Source organism: Coregonus lavaretus (genome assembly GCF_964263955.1).
Source record: "Coregonus lavaretus genome assembly, chromosome: 26".
Classification (NCBI taxonomy): domain Eukaryota; kingdom Metazoa; phylum Chordata; class Actinopteri; order Salmoniformes; family Salmonidae; genus Coregonus; species Coregonus lavaretus.
In genome coordinates, this window is record NC_140013.1 from 13,686,073 (window position 1) to 13,703,525 (window position 17,453).

The 17,453-nt window shown below is 44.4% G+C and overlaps 1 protein-coding gene across 1 annotated transcript; it reads left to right on the plus strand.

Annotated features, from left to right (window-relative positions):
* Window positions 1-226: 226 nt before the first annotated feature.
* Window positions 227-16,419, plus strand: LOC311101626 (zinc finger FYVE domain-containing protein 1). The gene is made up of 11 exons (XM_084142753.1): window positions 227-424; window positions 8,934-9,438; window positions 9,824-10,044; window positions 10,255-10,361; window positions 11,524-11,632; window positions 11,866-11,963; window positions 12,204-12,321; window positions 13,872-14,042; window positions 14,342-14,531; window positions 15,081-15,179; window positions 15,453-16,419. The coding sequence occupies exons 1-11, from the start codon at window positions 236-238 to the stop codon at window positions 15,683-15,685; spliced, it is 2,040 nt and encodes a 679-aa protein (XP_083998879.1). The 5' UTR covers window positions 227-235; the 3' UTR covers window positions 15,686-16,419.
* The last annotated feature ends 1,034 nt before the right edge of the window (window positions 16,420-17,453 follow it).

The following is a 17,453-nucleotide window of genomic DNA, read 5'->3' on the forward strand; positions in this document are numbered from 1 at the left end:
TTTTATAGGGATTTTTTTATTATGCTATTTCGACTCTAGGCGATCCAGTATCTAATTTTGTGCACACACTTGCGTTCAGTGGTTTTCACTTATCATGCCGTGTTCATTGGTTTCGTGTGAATTTGCATATTCACCACAAGATGGTGCTGCTGCTGAGCATACGACAGAACGCTTCTCACGTACATACGTTGTCTTTTGCGTGCTCCATTGCTGATGGCTCCTCCCTCACCAATCCATGCGTTGTATTGTTGTTGTCGGGAGTGGGGGAAGTTTCTGCTACCGTCAGTCTAGGGATTGTTTAATAACAATGTCCGAAGTACTGATGAAAGAAATGGAGGAGGTATCGCTTTGTCACATAAAAACAGAAGAACACCCGGAAAATGGTCGGAGTTTTCTTTTGGTTGACGAACAAGAAAATCTGCAGGTAACGACGTCGGGTTGCTAGCACGCAACTAACGTTAACTGGCTAACGTTAGCAGAATGAAAACAAAGTCCACACTGGTTGGCCAAAGGGTAACATTAGCCAGATGTCATGTTTGTGTAACAAAATTAAATATGTCACGTTGCCATCCCGTCTTGACTGCACAACTAACAGCCAACTACGGTGTTAGTTAGCTATCGTTAACGTTACTCATTATTTTGACATGGGCCTCGTCTAAGCTAACCTAATTTACTACGGTATGTCGGTAGCGGATGAACAGTACTAGAAGGCTATTGTTGTTTTGTAGCAATTTCTTCGAAATGGTCGACGCGCAGCAAACTTGATAGGAATGATTTAACTTTAGCCATGTAAATATGACTAGCTAGTCAAAGTTAACGTTAAAGATGGTTCGTTTTCAAAAGGGCAGGAGTATTATACCTTGATGTCTGTCACATAGATAATTATAGAGGCCTCTAGTGGCCAAAAGGACGTTTGAGCATGGGCAGCGCCATTGAGGGCTTCCGCCATTTAAAGTAGTCAACTGGGTGGGGATCCCTATGGGTTGTACCCTCAATGGCGCTGCCCATACTGTCACAGATGCTATAATGGCACAGATACAGATATTAGGGCCTCTATCTAGCTCTATGGTCTGTCAGTATGACTGGCATTGTTTCAGTTTCCTTTCAGGAATGTCCCCAATTAATCAGGCTGTGTAAACACACCACACTCTATATGCTTTTAGCAACACAGGTGTATTTACATACTTGGTGCTCCCAGTTGTATTGGGTTGTACAAAAACAGAAGTTAAATACAATTCCATTTTGACTTACTGTACCGGTGGGCTGTTGCAGACCCACTTCCTCACCTTACATTTACATTTCAGTCATTTAGCAGACGCTCTTATCCAGAGCGACTTACAGTTAGTGAGTGCATACATTTTCATACTGGCCCCCCCCGTGGGAAACGAACCCACAACCCTGGCGTTGCAGGCGCCATTCTCTACCAACTGAGCTACAGGGGACCTATACCTCATGTCAAAATAAAAGGCCCCCACATGTTATTCTTTTTTTTTTTACCACATATGGCACACATGCAGGACTTTTATTTTGACTAGAGGTATGCAGAGAGGAAGTGGGTCTACACCAGACCCACGTTTGGAAAGTCTGTTTAATAATACGATCCTTTAGATTTTCTGTCTCAAATTCCCATCATAATGACCAATCATCCTGCCAACCGGCACCGTAAGTTGAAATGGAATTGTGTTTAACATCTGGCTTCCTGTGTACTGTTTTTGTGCAACCCAATACAATTGGGAGTAACACTAGTGTATCTAAATAGACCCGCATTGCTAAATAATAATATGCCATTTAGCAGACGCTTTTATCCAAAGCGACTTACAGTCGTCATGTGTGCATACATTTTTACGTATGGGTGGTCCCGGGGATCGATCCCACTACCCTGGCGTTACAAGCGCCATGCTCTACCAATTGAGCTACAGAGGACCACTAAAAACAGCTAGCCACACTTAAGCCTTGACTGAAGCTAATTAACTGTCTTGTAGGGTTGAGCCTAGCTCTCGAGAGCCCAATGGGGTATGGCTAGCAACCCAGCCCTTGAGTTCTCAATTGAACACCAGGACCACACCTGGATCAATGAACTACAATTCAGACAATCTGTTTTGGAAATCTTTGGAACTTCCACATCAAGGAGAAATAATCTTTCAAATACATAATATACACTTACTGTATGCAGTTTAGCAATGTTGCATCCTAGTTGCACCCGACAGAATTATCAAAAGCACAGCCATCAGCCCCGAGGTACTACATTTCCTTACATTTAAGTCATTTAGCAGACGCTCTTATCCAGAGCAACTTACAGTTAGTGAGTGCATACATTATTATTATTTATTTTTTTCAAACTGGCCCCCCGTGGGAATCGAACCCACAACCCTGGCGTTGCAAACGCCATGCTCTACCAACTGTGCTACATCCCTGCCGGCCATTCCCTCCCCTACACTGGGCTAATTGTGCGCTGCCCCATGGGTCTCCCGGTCACGGCCGGCTATGACAGAGCCTGGATTCGAACCAGGATCTCTAGCGGCACAGCTAGCACTGCGATGCAGTGCCTTAGACAACTGCGCCACTCAGGAGTCCTTCCCAGTTATGCTCTATTGGGGTCGTTTGAAGCTGAAATTGGAGGGGAGGAAGTGTAGTCTCGGTTGGAGGCGGTGTTCTTACAAATACATCTTCATGTTTTTTGTACATAGTATAGAGCACATACACTGAGTGTTCAAAATATTAGGAACACCTGCTCTTTCCATGACAGACTGACCAGGTGAATCCAGTTGAAAGCTATGACCCCTTATTGATGTCACTTATTAAATCCACTGGTTAAAGAAGGATTTTTAGGCCTTGAGACAATTGAGACATGGGTTGCGTATGTGTGCAATTCAGAGTGTGAATTGGCAAGAAATAATATTTAAGTGCCTTTGAACGGGGTATGGTAGTAGGTGCCAGGTGCACCTTTTTGAGTGTGTCAAGGAATGCAACGCTGCTGGGTTTTTCAGGCGCAATGGTTTCCCATGTGTATCAAGCATGGTCCACCACCCAAAGGACATTGGGGTCAACACGAACCAGCATCCCTGTGGAACGCTTGCGACACCGTGTAGAGTCCAGGGAGGGGTGAATTTGAAAGGCCTAACATTTTCCTATCAAACGTTCCAGCTGTCTTGATATCCTAGCAAGAAACCATATTGATATAGCAATGCTCCAAGAAACACACCTGCTCCATAAGGACTCATAAAATGCAGAACCATTTGTACCAACTGGCTGCTTTTTCATCAGCCCCAAACAAAACTAAAGGTGTAATCATAATGATACAGTGGGGGAAAAAAGTATTTAGTCAGCCACCAATTGTGCAAGTTCTCCCACTTAAAAAGATGAGAGGCCTGTAATTTTCATCATAGGTACACATCAACTATGACAGACAAAATGAGAAAAGAAAATCCAGAAAATAACATTGTAGGATTTTTAATGAATTTATTTGCAAATTATGGTGGAAAATAAGTATTTGGTCAATAACAAAAGTTTCTCAATACTTTGTTATATACCCTTTGTTGGCAATGACACAGGTCAAAAGTTTTCTGTAAGTCTTCACAAGGTTTTCACACACTGTTGCTGGTATTTTGGCCCATTCCTCCATGCAGATCTCCTCTAGAGCAGTGATGTTTTGGGGCTGTCGCTGGGCAACACGGACTTTCAACTCCCTCCAAAGATTTTCTATGGGGTTGAGATCTGGAGACTGGCTAGGCCACTCCAGGACCTTGAAATGCTTCTTACGAAGCCACTCCTTCGTTGCCCGGGCGGTGTGTTTGGGATCATTGTCATGCTGAAAGACCCAGCCACGTTTCATCTTCAATGCCCTTGCTGATGGAAGGAGGTTTTCACTCAAAATCTCCCGATACATGGCCCCATTCATTCTTTCCTTTACACGGATCAGTCGTCCTGGTCCCTTTGCAGAAAAACAGCCCTAAAGCATGATGTTTCCACCCCCATGCTTCACAGTAGGTATGGTGTTCTTTGGATGCAACTCAGCATTCTTTGTCCTCCAAACACGACGAGTTGAGTTTTTACCAAAAAGTTATATTTTGGTTTCATCTGACCATATGACATTCTCCCAATCCTCTTCTGGATCATCCAAATGCACTCTAGCAAACTTCAGACGGGCCTGGACATGTACTGGCTTAAGCAGGGGGACACATCTGGCACTGCAGGATTTGAGTCCCTGGCGGCGTAGTGTGTTACTGATGGTAGGCTTTGTTACTTTGGTCCCAGCTCTCTGCAGGTCATTCACTAGGTCCCCCCGTGTGGTTCTGGGATTTTCGTTTACATAAACAATTTTTTTATGTAAACGAGTTGAATAAATCAAAATTAAAGAAGATAGCAGATTTTGAAATGTTGATTAACTGTTCTCAACAAACACTCTTTTCAGACCAGGTAGCTATTACTCTTTCCAAAGTCAAGACATAACTTAATTTATTGATAAGACAGAGAGCAGGATTTGCCATCCATCGAGTAAGACTCTACCATTACTTCCATGGTAATCGTCCCAGTCATTTACTGGCCAACAAGCTACGCAGTAATGATCAATTAGCTGATATAGCATCTATTGAATCTGAAACAGGGGAATTACTATCAGATTCCTCCGCTTCTATAAAGAACTGTGTACACCTCTGATTGTAAATCCACACCAAGCCAGACTAAGTTCTTTCTAAAATAATTAAGAGCTCCTCTTCTCTCAACAGAGGAAGCCACCTTACTGGGAGCCCAAATTTCTCTCAGTGATCTCAAACGCTTTTGGATAGCATGAATAAAGGCAAATCACCTGGATAGGACTGTATTCCTCCTGAGGTCTATTTAAACGTTTTGAATCAATTAGGTCCACTATTGCTCAAAATGATTAATACAGCCATTCACAAAGGTTCATCTGGGAGGGATGTGAATACAGCACTAATTTAGTTTTTATTTAAAAAAGGTAAGGATGCCACCCAGTGTTCTCACTATCGCCCCTATCTTTGATAAAGACAGATATTAAACTGTTTTCTAAAATGTTGCTGTCCCATCTCGACACTTTCTTACCCAAATTGGTCCACACTGACAAAAGCGGGTTTGTTAAAAAGTGTTTATCCTCGGATAACCTCTGTTGACTATTACATATCTTAGATGCTTAATCAGAAACAACAGCTTCTTAGGCTGTATTATCTGTTGATGCAGAAAACACTTTTGATAGACTAGAATGGTCATATCTCTGGTCTGTCTTGGAACTTATGGGAATTGGCTCCAATTTAATTAATATGATTAAAATGCTATATGCCAATCCCTCAGACATAGTTATAACAGGCAATTTCTGCAATGCTCTGTTCAAAATCACTAGAAGCAGCAGACAAGGTGATCCAATTTCGCCTTTGCTATTCTTATTATCCATGGAAGCCCAGGCAATTTGTCAATTTGAAGGAAATAACACACATTTCCCTAAAATCTACTGATCACTTCATCTCATTATACACAGATGATATTTTACTATATCTAGTCAATGTATCCTAGATAAATTCAGCTTAATCTCAAGCTATAAAATGTATCTAACCAAATCGGCCCTACTGCCTCTCAAGACCCCATCTCTACCATCTCAGGACTCCATCTCTACCAATCATTTCCCATCTTAAGCATTTGGGAGTAGATACAGTGAGGGAAAAAAGTATTTGATCCCCTGCTGATTTTGTACGTTTGCCCACTGACAAAGACATGATAAGTCTATAATTTTAATGGTAGGTTTATTTGAACAGTGAGAGACAGAATAACAACAAAAAAATCCAGAAAAACGCATGTCAATGTTATAAATTGATTTGCATTTTAGCAAATTTGAGGAGGCTTCTGATGTTAACATGCAAGAAACCAAGGCTTTTACAGTTACAGAAGTCAACAAATGATAGTGCCTGGAGTAGGAGTGATACTGGGGGCTACATGGCCTGGGTTACCCTCTACATCATCAGCGGAACAGAGGAGGAGTAGAATAAGTATACGGATAAAGGCTTTAAGAACTGGTCTTCTAGTGCGTTGGGTACAGAGAATAAAAGGGGTAGATTTCCGGGCGTTGTAGAATAGATTCAGGGCATTATTTACAGACAAGAATATGGAAGGATATGAGTACAGTGGAGGTAAACCTAAGCGTTCGGTAACGATGAAAGAGATGGCATCACTGGAGGCACCGATTGAGCCGGTCTCCGCGTGTATGGGGGGTGGGACAAAGGAGCTATCTGAGGCAGGTTGAGCGTGACTGGGGGCTCTACAGTGAAATTGTATAATAAGAACTAACCGAAACAGCAATAGGCAAGGCATATTGACATGGGAGAGAGGCATAAAGCAATCACAGGTGTTATTTGAGAGAGCTAAGGCAACAACTGGTAATGGCGACAAAAGTTTTGGCTCAGGCTAAACAGATAAACAGGACAGATAAACAGGACAGATAAACAGGATGGGGTACCGTGTAAAGGAACAGTCCAGCAGGCATCAGCTGTGTAGCTGAGTGATCATAAGGTCCAGTGAACAGCAATAGGTGAGTCCAGGAGCAGTTCGATGGCTGCTACGGCACAGGCGAGCAGGAGGCACGGCTGTTGATTGCGTGTGCTAGCAGGCCAGGGCTAGCAGATGGATCTTCGTGGTCATCACAACGGGAAGCCTGTTGAAACCATATCAGACGATTATGTCGGCAGACCAGTCGTGATGGATCGGCGGGGCTCCGTGTCGACACTAGGAGGTCCCGTCCGGTTGACATAGAGGTAGATAGCCGGGAGATGGGCCTGGCTCGAGGCTAGCTCAAGGCTAACTGGTGCTAGCTTCGGGACAGTGGTGATTAGCCAACAACAACATCCATTCGGTTGCAGTTAGCTAGTTGCAATGATCCGGTGTTAAGGTCCAGTGACTCAGTGATTCCGGCAGAAAATCCGATATGTTCTGGGTCGATAGCGCGCTGTGCATACTGTGCAGACTGTCCGATAATTGTCCAGGATAGAGCTGGCTGGTAGGTAGTGCAGGCCATGGACAATGGTGAAAACCGCTAACGGTGGCTAATAGCAAGTAGCTAGTTAGCTGGCTAGTTTCAGCCGGAGGTTCTAGATAAAAAGGAATAAGAAATAATAGAATCCATTCCACATTGGGTGAGGCGGGTTGCAGGAAAGTATATTTAGTTGAAGGATGAAAAGTGAGATTGAGAAATATATACGAAAAAGACAAAAAAAAAAAAAAACTGGCACACTACAGAATACACGACCGCACTGCTACGCCATCTTGGATTACGAAATCAAATTTATTGGCATGCCCATACTCCAATATTTCACAATAATGTCTTGTGATCTGGAGGGCGGCCTTTGTATCCCCCAATGGTCCAAATGTGGTATCCATACCCATACCGATATCATGGACAGCAATGGTTTGAGAACATTCCAAGATTTGAAAGATGCATACACATTACCTTCATGTCTTAAAGTAATGATGGACTGTTGTTTCTCTTTGCTTATTTGAGCTGTTCTTGCCATAATATGGACTTGGTCTTTTACCAAATAGGGCTATATTCTGTATACCACCTCTACCTTGTCACAACACAACTGATTGGCTCAAACGCATTAAGAAGGAAAGAAATTCCACAAAATAACTTTTAAGAAGGCACACCTGTTAATTGAAATGCATTCCAGGTGAATACCTCATGAAGCTGGTTGAGAGAATGCCAAGAGTGTGCAAAGCTGTCATCAAGGCAAAGGGTGGCTATTTGAAGAAGTTTAATACTTTTATGGTTACTACATGATTCCATATGTGTTCTTTCATAGTTTTGATGTCTTCACTATTTTTCTACAATGTAGAAAATGGTAAAAATAAAGAAAAACCCTTGAATGAGTAGGTAAAACTCAAACTTTTGACTGGTAGTGTACATTTTAAGTTTGTTCACAGACTATATTTAACACCAAGGAAACGTTTAATGTTGAAATTGACCCCAACTGTTCACTGTGCCCCCGACATCAGGTAAGCATATTAATTTGGGAGTGCCCTGCAGTTATATGCTTCTTCGGCAAAGTAAAGAAAATAATTTAGAAGTGCATGAATTAAAATTTTAAATGCTTTGCATCTGTTATGTTACTTAATTAATGATGATAGCCCCTTGAATCTCTCAATAAATCATAGAAGATTACTGGTTGGGGAGGGAGGATGCGGGTGAATGGGGACTGAGGGGTGGAATGGGGTGGGGTTATCTTTATATGCATTTCTTTGACAGTTTTTTGTACCTGTAACCCCCCCCCCCCCCCCCCCCTGCTCCCCCTACGCTCTACGCTGACCTTTTTTTACAGGGAGCACGTGTGCGCCTAAGTTGAAAAATGTAGGAGCACAAAAATAAATTTAGGAGCACAAAGACAAATATTTAAAGTAATGGTGCAAATATTGTTAGGCCAAATGTTAATGTAGGAGCCATTTTGTCCTAGTTATGTGGTTGTTCTTACCGCGCTCACCATTAACACATTGGAACTAAAATATGCGCCTATGGTAATTACATCTGCATGTATTCTCTCCATACCTCTGTGCAGACCCGTCGCCAGACCTCAGTCTTAAGGGGGGCATATGAAATGCATGGGAGGGCAGGGCACAATTATTATTAGCCAATTATTATATTTAATTATAAATTCCCTCAAGTGGTGGGGGGCACAAGCATTTTTGGGGGCGGGCCCGGCCCCCTATGGCCCGCCCATAGCGACGGGTGTGCCTCTGTGCATCCATACTTCCTGTGTGCCTATACATGTGACCCATGACCCAAGTCAATATAGTGCCCTCTAGTGTACACATTAAGTAGAATAAAGATAGACAAACTATATACACAACACCACATAAGTAAGCCAGGTATTTGACAACATAACATCCTACAGCTAACTATAACATAACTTCATCTCCCATCCTCTCCAACATCACCCCAGGTCCATGATGAGGCTCAGTTCCTGGAGTGGCTGAGCTGCGGGGACATGCAGGGCGTCAAGGTCCTCTCCATCTTCGGCAACACGGGCGACGGCAAGTCCCACACCCTCAACCACATCCTGTTTGGCGGGGATACCGTGTTCTACACCTCCAAGTCCCCCAGCTCCTGCACGGTGGGCGTGTGGGCCGCCTTTGACCCCGGGCTGGGCCTGGTGGCTCTGGACACAGAGGGCCTGCTGGGGTCTGCGGCCAACCAGAACCAGCACATGCGTCTGCTGCTGAAGGTGCTGGCCGTATCGGACGTGGTGGTGTACCGCACGCGGGCTGAGAGGCTGCACAACGACATGTTCCAGTTCCTAAGCAGTGCCTCAGGGGCCTACCTGAAGCACTTCACCCCCGAGCTGCGCGCCCTCTCCAGCCGCTGTGGCATGGATGTGCCCCTCTCCTCCCTGGGGCCGGCGATCATCGTGTTCCAGGAGACCACCCACACCCAGCTACTGGGCTATGGTATGTACAGGAGAGGCCCAGTCACTAACATGCACCACATGCAATCCTATGTTTCTATGCATGCATTACACAACAATTTGCTCATGAGTTAGACAACACATTGTGGTATGGTTGGGGTATGCTGTCGTGTTGTTGCAGACTCATCTGCCCAAAGTAATTGCACCTTGGGGATAAATAACATATATTTTTATTGAATTGAACAACAATACACTAACATATTATGTAAGGTCAGAATCATACTTAACCATCACACTGGGTGAGACACACTCATAGATACAGGTTCACCAACTAATACAGTCACACCCACACATACTACACTATTTACAGAACAGTCAGGTGGGTGTGGGAACTCAACCCATGATGTTGTCCTACTTTGTCCCCACAGAGCGAACAGATGTCCCTGGCTATGCAGACACTCAGCTCCAGAGGCGCTTCCATGACCTGGGCCTGGGTACAGAGGCCTTCAGCTCAGTGCAGTACGTGGGCACACAGACTATCACTCCTCCGACCAACTACTCTCTGCTCCTGGAGGCTGTACGCCAGCAAGTCAGGAACACTGCCACACGATCGCCCCGCCAACCGGCCATCGTCTTCAGCGCTCTGCAGGTCTGTGTGTGTTTATATCTTTGCATTGTTACATAATTCATTTGTTTGATAGACAGGTAATGCCGGTACTAGTGAATGTTAATGAGAATTGGGTGCTTGTCTGGTTAAATAGGCCTTCCATAACCAATTAATATTTGTTTTGACCCTGCTTGGCTCCTCCCCTTCCACCCCTTGGTCTCCTCATCTCTCTCCTTCTCCCATCCTCTCCAGGCCCTGAGTGACAGGTTCTGTGGGGAGATCTTAGACGACAAGATCCCCCTCTACTCCTTTTTCCCTGACGAATACTTCACCTGCTCTTCAGTCTGCCTCAGCTGCAAGTAAGTGACTTACCTGCATCTGCTGCATGTATCTGCTCAAAGTAACTCTATCACATGACTCAAAACAAAATGGGGAAGAACTAACCTGAATTTGTCCAATAGAATCTCTTGTTTTCATTGCAAACCATTTTCCATTGCGAAACATTTTTGCTACAGTGTGCACTAATGAATGGTGTATTCACATGCTGCACGTGAACAGGTAGTGCTAGGATATGTGTCCCTCCCAGATGGGTTGTCACGAAGGAAGCATAAAAGTCTGTTTGTCCTATGTAAATCATACCTCTTGTCGTGGAAATTCTTACACAGGGACACTCAAAGTCAATCTTAAATGAATCATTGTTTATTGTCAGCGGGCTGGAGAAGTTCCAACAAACTGGATGCACCATAGTGAACATCTGTCAGAAGCTCTGCTGGGGCAGTCCTAGCAGTTATCTTATATACAGCTATACACAGACAAGTTATATTTGCATGATTTAGCCTAATTAATTCATCATTACTGTTTTGTTTCTTTCATGTGACCGACCAATACTGGTTCATAACATGTGACAGACCAATACCTCATGAGGCTTCTTCTCTCTAAGCTGAGACCTTGAAACTGAGATATATTTTGTTTTCAAAACAAAGGTCTGGGCGTACTGCCAAATTGCAGATACTGATAGTGAGGATTTGTTCAGTCAGTCACTTGCATGAAGACAGAGCATGAACACAGAAATTGGTTTATAGAAAAGCACCAACATAAACATTTCCATCACACTCTCTATGGGTTTTCATTCTGTACTGTAGTGTCTTCTTTCACTTGGGAAATTTGAGCTAGATTAGAAACCCAAATATTTTCCCTAAACACACTGATTGGTGTTCATATCCAGAAATAGGCAGTGGTTTAACAGGCTCTCACTGCTTGAGTATAAAGCCTTGTATGTCCCTGTTATCAATGTGTTATGATTCACGTCTAACATCTTAAGCCGCTAGGAGAAAAGGAGCAACGCCTTTCGGCCATCCACCAAAATGGCAGGCACAGAGAGATATTCAGAGATGTTCAGCCAAATAGTTACTGTACACCTTCACATTTTACACAAGTAACTTGGATGTTAGGTATGTGATGGATGGATTCAACCATCCTTCTGATTTTTATAGGGGTTTTCCTTGTTTTCTTTCCCCTCAGTATCCGCTGTAAGAACGGGATGAACCATCTAAGAGACAGGGTCCCTCACCTGGCAGACGGACTGTGTCAGTACGCTCACCAGTACAACAACAAGGTTCTCATCTGCAAGGTAAGCCATTTCACATATGGTCTATGTCTGTGATGGGACACAAGAGAGAAAGTTGAAGTGATCTGAAAAGGAAATGGACAATAAAGTATTCTTCTAAATGATATATGATATAGGATTTAATCCTGTGGAGATGGTGTTGGACAATTTGTAGTACAAGCAAACGCATGAGCCAAGTGTATGAAGCTAGCCTTAATCATATTTTGTGTGCTCTCTCCCTGATCCTACACACACAGAGGTGCTATGAGGGGGGCAGGGAGGTTATTGTCATTCCCAAAACCTCAGCCTCATCAGACAACCCCTGGTATGGGCTGGCGAAGTACGCCTGGTCTGGGTGAGTTGCTGAGACACACCACACCTGGGACACACCACACACATATTTACTTTTTGATGGTATTAAAGATGTCCCTTTCAACCAGGACTCTCGAATTCGTTCAATAAAGTACCACTCATACAAAGATGCACACATACAAACATGGAATCCACTCTGCCATCTAAGCCAATGCACTATATATTTCCTCCCCCTCTCATCCTTTCCCCCACCACCCTCTCCACGGTGCCCCTGTCCTGCCAGGTATGTCCTGGAGTGTGGCAGCTGTGGCATTATCTACCGCAGCCGGCAGTACTGGCTGGGCAACCAGAACCCAGAGTGCGGCGTGGTGCGGCCCGAGGTCAAACACGTCTGGGAGGGGGTGAGCTGAGCCTCTTAGTCCTACACACCCCTCACTGTACTGACAGGCACAACATACAAACAGTCAGTCAAGCTCAGTTGAAGTTTCAGTGAGAATATTTAGAGGCATTTGCGACAGAACAGGTTGGAATATACACTACCAGTCAAAAGTTTGGACACACCTACTCATTCCAGGGTTTTTCTTAATTTTTACTATTTTCTACATTGTAGAATAATAGGGAATACATTAAAACGATAAAATAACACATGTGGAATCATGTAGTAACCAGCAGTACAGTACAGAACACTAACTGTTCAGAGGGGACTGTGTGAATCAGGCCTTCGTGGTCGAATTGCTGCAAAGAAACCACTACTAAAGGACAACAATAAGAAGAAGAGACCTGCTTGGGCCAAGAAACACGAGCAATGGACATTAGACCGGTGGAAATGTGTCCTTTGGAGATATTTGGTTACAACCGCCTTGTCTTTGTGAGACGTGGTGTGGGTGAACGGATGATCTCTGCATGTGTAGTTCCCACCGTAAAGCATGGAGGAGGAGGTGTTATGGTGTGGGGGTGCTATGCTGGTGACACTGTCTGTGATTTATTTAGAATTCAAGGCACACTTAACCAGCATGGCTACCACAGTATTCTGCAGCGATACGCCATCCCATCTGGTTTGGGCTTAGTGGGACTATCATTTGTTTTTCAACAGGACAATGACACAACACTCCAGGCTGTGTAAGGGCTATTTTACCAAGAAGGAGAGCGATGGAGTGCTGCATCAGATGACCTGGCCTCCACAATCCCCCGACCTCAACCCAATTGAGATGGTTTGGGATGAGTCGGACAGCAGAGTGAAGGAAAAGCAGCCAACAAGTGATCAGCATATGTGGGAACTCCTTCAAGACTGTTGGAAAAGCATTCCAGGTGAAGCTGGTTGAGAGAATGCCAAGAGTGTGCAAAGGGTGGCTATTTCGATGAATCTCAAATATAAAATATATTTTGATTTGTTTAACACTTTTTTTGGTTACTAAATGATTCCATATATGTTATTTCATAGTTTTGATGTCTTCACTATTATTCTACAATGTAGAAAATAGTAAAAATAAAGAAAAACCCTTGAATGAGTAGGTGTGTCCCGTGTAGCTCAGTTGGTAGAGCATGGCGTTTGCAACGCCAGGGTTGTGGGTTCGATTCCCACAGGGGGCCAGTATGGAAAAAATATAATAATTATGCACTCACTAACTGTAAGTCGCTCTGGATAAGAGCGTCTGCTAAATGACTAAAATGTAAACAATATGTTACGTGTGTCCAAACTTTTGACTGGTACTGTATATGCTAATAAGTCTCTGGCATTAATTTAACTTTCAAAGTATGTCAGCTATCAAAGGTTAATAAAGATAATGTTACTTGCACTGGCAACGTCAACACTGCACACTGTACTTCAAATTGTCATGGTCATCATCAATTATGAATGGATGAATACGTACTGCCAACATAGATATCAAATACGTTCAAAGATGGCCTCCCTCTCCTCTGACCGTTGCTCTCCCTGTCTCTGTGTGTCCAGTCTGAGGCCTTCCTGACAGACCACCAGAATGCGGCCCAGAGGGTGCTTGATGGGATGAACTTTGTGATCCAGTCTGTGTCGGAGTACAGTACGGGCCCCACCAAGGCTGTCACCTCCTGGCTCACTGACCAGGTGGCCCCGCACTACTGGAGACCCAACACGGACATCACCGTGAGTCATCACTCTCATAGCATCAGAGAGTCTAGCATCATCATCGACCAGCAGCATGGCATCTAGACCAGCAACACATACACAGGCTTTTTGAACAGATAGCAGAGCCTAAGAATAGCTGTTTTTATTGAGGCGATAGACCCAGTACCCAAATACCTAAAGGATGCAGCATTAACCAATAATCGTCTGTTGTAATTCTCAAATGTGGCACTGTTTGTGTGGTTTGGTATGGTTGTGTATGAGTGTATAGTTTTGACTGCTGACTCTTGACATTATTGTGCTGTGTCCCTGTCCCCCAGGCGTGTCACTGCTGTAAGAAGCCCTTTGAGGAGGCGGAGAGGAAGCACCACTGTCGTTCGTGTGGCGAGGGCTTCTGCCAGGCCTGCTCCACCCGCAGGATGCCCGTGCCCGAGAGGGGCTGGGGCAGCACCCCCGTCCGGGTCTGTGACGCCTGCCACCGCCAGGGAGGGACCGACACCACCAACCAGGGTCAGGATGCCAGCTAATGTTACCTCCCCCAAAGTCTGATTTAGGATCAGTGTTTGGTCATGGATGTTAATGTAAAAGCTGATGTTACCTCTCTGAAGTCTGTTTTAGGAACAGTGTTGGGTCATGGATGTTAATGTAAAAGCTGATGTTACCTCTCTGAAGTCTGTTTTAGGAACAGTGTTGGGTCATGGATGTTAATGTAAAAGCTGATGTTACCTCTCCGAAGTCTGTTTTAGGAACAGTGTTGGGTCATGGATGTTAATGTAAAAGCTGATGTTACCTTAGTCTGATTCAGGATCAGTTTTTAGTCAAATTACTTTACTTACTTACTTGGACCCATTGGGCTCTGGCCAAAAGTAGTACACTAACAAAGGGAATAGGGTGCCATTTGGGAGGCAAACTAAGTGTTTGATGTGAATAGTAAGTGTTCATTCATCTCCCTTGAGAAAGAGATTACTCATCTCAAGGGACTTCCTGGTTAAATAGAGGTTAAAAGAATGTGGTCCAGTGATCCTGATGGCTCTGTTGGTCCCTCTCTGTGTCCTGTAGTGGCTGTGGTGGAGCCGCGGGGGCTGATGGCCCGCAGGGTGACAGAGGTGGCCCAGTCTACTCTAGACATGGTCACCACTGCAGTGGACTACCCTCTGTGTGAGTACGGCTATCGTCATGTTGGCACCAGCGTCGTGTTTGAGAAACGCATCACAAATAAAGCTAGCTAGTATACATGTCTCTGTGTATTCACAAAAACACTTCACACCAGGAATCATAGACAATTTACAGCATATGCAGACAGTAATCCACAAGATACAGCATTTAATATTATATTCACAAAGATTACACAGTCTTTGTCCTCTGCTCTGACTGTCAACGGCAACTATTGTATAAAGAGTTATTTATTTATCTCTCTCCTCCATGTTCCAGGCTTTGTGAAGGGAGTGGCCCGGCCTGACTACTGGATCCCCGACCCCCAGATCGTGCAGTGCCACCAGTGCAGCAAAGCCTTCACCCCCAGTATGTCCAAGCACCACTGTCGGGCGTGTGGCCAGGGTGTCTGCAGCGGTTGCTCCTCCAAGAGCCGCCCCGTGCCCTCCCGTGGCTGGGACCACCCTGTCCGTGTCTGTGACAGCTGCGCCAGTCGCAAGGGCAGCCTGTGAGGCAAGGGCAGAGACCAGGGACACTGTGCTGCCAGGCATCTGAAATCTAGTCAGACGCCACGGCACACTACATGTTGCTTCTCTTTGTCTCCCTGTGCACTATGAGCCACTGACCTTCAAGAGAAAAAGACCCAATCCAGGTGACCCCTGCCCTATGGGGAAGGCACTCGATGGATGTCCTGAAGTAGCACTCTAAACATGGAACTGCCTCATCTGATATCGACTGCCTAAAATCAGGAACAAGAACTGGACTAGTGGGACAAGAACTGGACTTCTGAAAACTGGAAAGTCGAGACAGTTGTAAATGACTGAGTGTAGAAGATACCTAATCCTACCAGAAGAGAGAAAAAGACTGAGAAAGCCCCCAACCCAAACTACCCACTGTCTGCACTGAAAGACATTAGCCCGACAACCTTTCTGTTTGCACACAGAACTCTCCTTTACTTGCGACCGGGAATAATCTTAATATCATTCTTATCGGTTGGGAATGGCTGAACATTGAGTTAGGCTAGATTAGATTTTAATTCAGGTGTGGGCTGTAGTGGCCAGCCAAGCCTTTGCCTCAGACCACACCAAGGAGTAACAGCCCTGTAACCATGGTAACCCGACAAGGAGGAGACACCGGAAGTGACATCACAACATGCTCTTCCTCCCTGATGCGATCTCAGGCAGTGTGCCATGGTTTGAGTTGATGCACAAGATCGGAAAATTAATAAAGATGTCACATACAGACATTCCAGTTTACATTAGTACCCTTTTTCACAATGTCGTGCCGACCCAATCCATACTGTGCTGGCTCATGTATTTTCCTTAAACATTGTCCTTTCCAGCATGGTTCTAGCAACTAGGGTGGATTATTAACCAGGTCAGTGCAGTACTGCTGGGCTCGGCTCACTAGTGTGAAAGGGGTATAGTAAGTATGTTAATTTAGGCTCTGCTTATCTTAACAGTTGGGCACTTTATGGATCCATTGACGTTTGAAACAAGCACATCATTTTGAATGAATACTGAGGGTTTAGTTAGTGATAAGGCACAAGATACAGTGCTGTATCACGAATACAGTCACAGGTAAATGGTGTTGTTTGCCCCTGCATCGAAGACAACCCATTTGCCTGTGACTGTATTCATGATGCCGCACTGCCTTGCTTGCCGTATTGCTTTTATACATCTGTTACCAACATATTAACATAACAATGAATTACATATTTTCATTAACTTTGTTTTGATAAGTACATTCGTAAAATGTCATTCTTCCACCAGAAGATATAGTGCGGACAAAAATCTGTTTGTTAGTTATTTTGGTCATGTTGCTACAGATGCGAACCAGTCGTTAATGATTTTTGCGTAGTTGCTATGCAAAAGGATGGTCGTCCGTTCTACTGAACGAAATGGTTGTTATGCAGGCTGGATAACGTTTGTGTCACTAGCTAGCCAACTTCAGCTCAGTCACGTCAAACATTGAACCTGGAATGACCGTACACTAGCTGCATTTTCGTTTGAGCTGTTTTCTATTGGCATTTACTTGGATTTGTCCATGATAATGTCGTTGATGCGTGATTTCGCATTGCTCAGAAAAAGTTGTCTCGTCTGGGCACCGTTCACTCTATATATGGTACTACAGAGATCGAAATTCAAGAGTTAAACATTGTTTCTGAGGTTGGACAGGCAGACAGCAAGGTTTATATTAACCCCCGCTCTACCAAAATAAATGTTAGTCTGGAAGCAATGGGAAATAATGTGCGAGTTGAGATAAAGACAAGGGATGATT